Raw genomic sequence first — 3,018 nt, 5'->3', positions numbered from 1 at the left:
ATACATAATGTGTGATATTCATGACTTGCTTTATCACATGCTTGCAAGTTACTAAGTAAAATAACGCAGTACCAGACTGCCAGCCGTGACACTCCAAAACCTCCCCTTATGTCACCCTTACTCCACCTCACGTTTTACCAGAAAACGCCGTAGTGCCAGACTACACCAGTAGGGTTACTCACGAGTCACCAAGACTCAGAAGGACTCTTAACAATCCTTTTTCGCTACGACAGCACAGAGTCACAAGCTACGCGAACGGAGCTTGGATTCCCAATGACAACATGGCCGTTTTCTCTCGTCCGGTGGCGCATGCCCACGAACCCTTCCGAGCTATCGGCGGGCACCACGTGACTAATAACTCACATTTCCCCCAGCTTTTAAGAAGCTACCAGCTATCCCTCATAGTCATCCAAATACTGGGGACGCCGTCGCTCTCGCTGCGACCGCCTGAGCATTAACGGTTGAAGCTCAGGTTCATCAGGATCTAAATCCCCGGACGGAACCCCAGCAGTCTGAGGCTCACCATCCATGTTTTGAACTTCATCCTCAGCAGTCTGAGGACCGTCCTCCACATCCCCCTCCGAGACCTCAGCCACCTCACAGGGATGCAGCTGAGGCGGTGGGGGAGCAGCAGAACCGCGTAATCTATCTAGATTAGGCCGGCCGTCTTCGGCCAGTTCACGGATGCCGTTTTCCCTACTACGGTCAGTGCCAAACCGCCGTTTGCGGACATCCCTCACATGCCTCGGCATGCCATCCACGCACACGTTGTGCTTTGAAACGACTCCGGTAATCACTCCCGGTGCCCACTGCCTAGTGCACGACGGAGTCGAGGGTTTCACCCACACCTCATCGCCGACAGCAAACTTGCCCTGACTGACCTCATCTAACCCACGTAGATTGACGTCAAAAGGCACTCGCCATGAGTATCGATACAGATTATTCGAGGGTACCGAACCCCCATCTGTACCCTTGCGAGGCGTGACATTATACCAGAACGTCGCCTCCTCGGGGCTAATTCTTCCCCTCTCGGCAATCCTCTTGATTGTCCGGTGATTCCTCTCAACGATTCCGTTGCCACTCGGGGCGTAAGCGGCACGAAATCTCAGAGAAATCCCCCACTCGTCAGCGAACTGTGCAACAGTTGCTGACCTAAACGCCATGGAATTGTCCATTAACAATTCGTCACACGGCCCTCGCTCAATTACGATCGTGCGTAACTGAGCCACGATGTGCGCTGCCGTCTCACTTGGCAAGCGGCGCCAGATAGCGAAACGTGACGGCCCGCAATCAACCATGGACAGGAACACCTGGCCGCCATAGTGAGTCACGTCTATGGCCACCCGGCACCAGTTCCCCTCGACAGCCAAGCTGCCTGTTTCCACGAGGTTCTCACCTCTCGGAGCCGGGTCAACGCGCTGACAGGCCTCACAGCCAGCCAGCTCGCGTTTGACCTGCTCCCGTGTCAAGTCACTGCGTACTTGCTGAGCAAGGTACAGTGTTCTCTCGACACCCAGATGGTGAGGCAAATGAGCCGCCCACACAGCATCCCCGAGGGTCTCGCCGGTGAAGATGGCAGCAGCCATGCTCTCGGCCTCGCCTCCACTCATCCCACGATGCCCGAGCCACTTCTTGGGCACCCTCGTCATCCTATCCGCCTTGTTCTCCACAGTAGGTACAAGACGCATAGTGACCGATAAGCCGTACTCGGTGATCGTATCACGGATCACCCCCAGCCGACGCTTCACCAGCATCTCTGCAGCACCTTTCGTGCGAACACGATTGCGCCCGTCAATTGTATTTGACATCCAATTGACAACTGTGAGAGAGTCAACCGCCAAGGTGAAGGTCTTGAACCCCCACGCAATAGCCAGGTTAACACCTCGTCCCACAGCTTCCAATTCGGCAACATTGATGTGTGAATGGTCTGACTCCTTCCTCAGCCACGACGCATCCTCAACAATGCTGCCATCAACCTCGATTGCCACACCGAGGCCCAGAGAGCTAGCATCTGTCCACACAACGACCGAACCGTCCGGTCTTACGTGCCACGGACCCCTAACAGGGTCCTCCTGGCATACCCTTGTGTAAAGCTCACTAGCTAGCGAGCGGACCTCCTTTTCAACAGGGGCATCCCAGGCTCCGTTGCATCCCAGCCGCTTCAAGAAGCTGCAATAGGGCCGCAACCACCCAGCCACTGGGTAATGACCGACAAGTCGGCCACAAAACGAGAAAAGCTCTCTCTTAGTCAGCCCAGCTGGCTCAAGATGAATTTCGGAGAGTGCAGTTCCCCTCGACATCTGCAAATGTCCACCAGCATTTCCCTTTAGAGAAATGCCCAACAACCGACCGCCATCAAGGCCCTCCGGCTCTTTCGTCGCCAGTCCATACTTAGCAAGGTGCTTCCTCAGCTCCTCCACGCCAAGCACAGACTCCTGCACCACTATATCGTCGATATAGTGGTCAGTCCCTCGTCGGACCCGCTCGTCGAGCGAAAGAACCTTGCCTAGGATTTTGGTCATGATCCTAGGCGCACACGAAAGCCCGAAGCCTAAACGTGTCAGCGCATAAGGGACCCCCCTTATACTTCACGACCTGGTATTTCCACAGGTCCTCCGAAACATGGATTTGTAGGTATGCGGACTTGAGGTCAACTACCCCAAGTCTGCCACGCAACTGTCTCCACTTCCGGATTTTCTCGCCGCACACAGCGACCGCGTCACCTCCCGTGTGACTCTCGACAAACGCGTTCAGCTCACGGTAGTCCATGACCGGTCGCACTTTGTCCTTCGTTGGTTGGAACACAGCCAAAAGGGGGATAATACCCTCAATGGGCCGACTCCACCTTTTCAACCAACCTTTTGAGATCCAGCTCTCAATTTCAGCACAGTACCGCTCATGCAGGTTAGGTGCCCGAGTACACTTGTACTCCGCGACCCGGGTCTGCAATCCTTTCGGAGATTCCCCGGACCACCGCCAGCTAACGGTCCATCGGCCTTGGGCAAAAGTGGCAACAAA

At 55.3% G+C, this 3,018-nt stretch overlaps 1 protein-coding gene across 1 annotated transcript; it reads right to left on the bottom strand.

Moving 5' to 3' along the window:
* Positions 1-392: 392 nt before the first annotated feature.
* LOC137396748 (uncharacterized) lies at positions 393-2,522 on the bottom strand. Its single transcript, XM_068083056.1, has one exon. It carries the CDS (start codon positions 2,520-2,522, stop codon positions 393-395), a length of 2,130 nt encoding a protein of 709 aa, XP_067939157.1.
* Positions 2,523-3,018: the final 496 nt, after the last annotated feature.

This window comes from Watersipora subatra, chromosome 5, assembly GCF_963576615.1.
Source record: "Watersipora subatra chromosome 5, tzWatSuba1.1, whole genome shotgun sequence".
NCBI classification, from domain to species: Eukaryota; Metazoa; Bryozoa; class Gymnolaemata; order Cheilostomatida; family Watersiporidae; genus Watersipora; species Watersipora subatra.
Note: the sequence above shows the minus strand (reverse complement) of the source record. Positions and strands in the feature narration are given on the sequence as shown.

Bases quoted from the DNA above. Each gene is read 5' to 3' on its own strand.
- LOC137396748 (XM_068083056.1), bottom strand. From the start codon at position 2,522: ATGACCAAAATCCTAGGCAAGGTTCTTTCGCTCGACGAGCGGGTCCGA.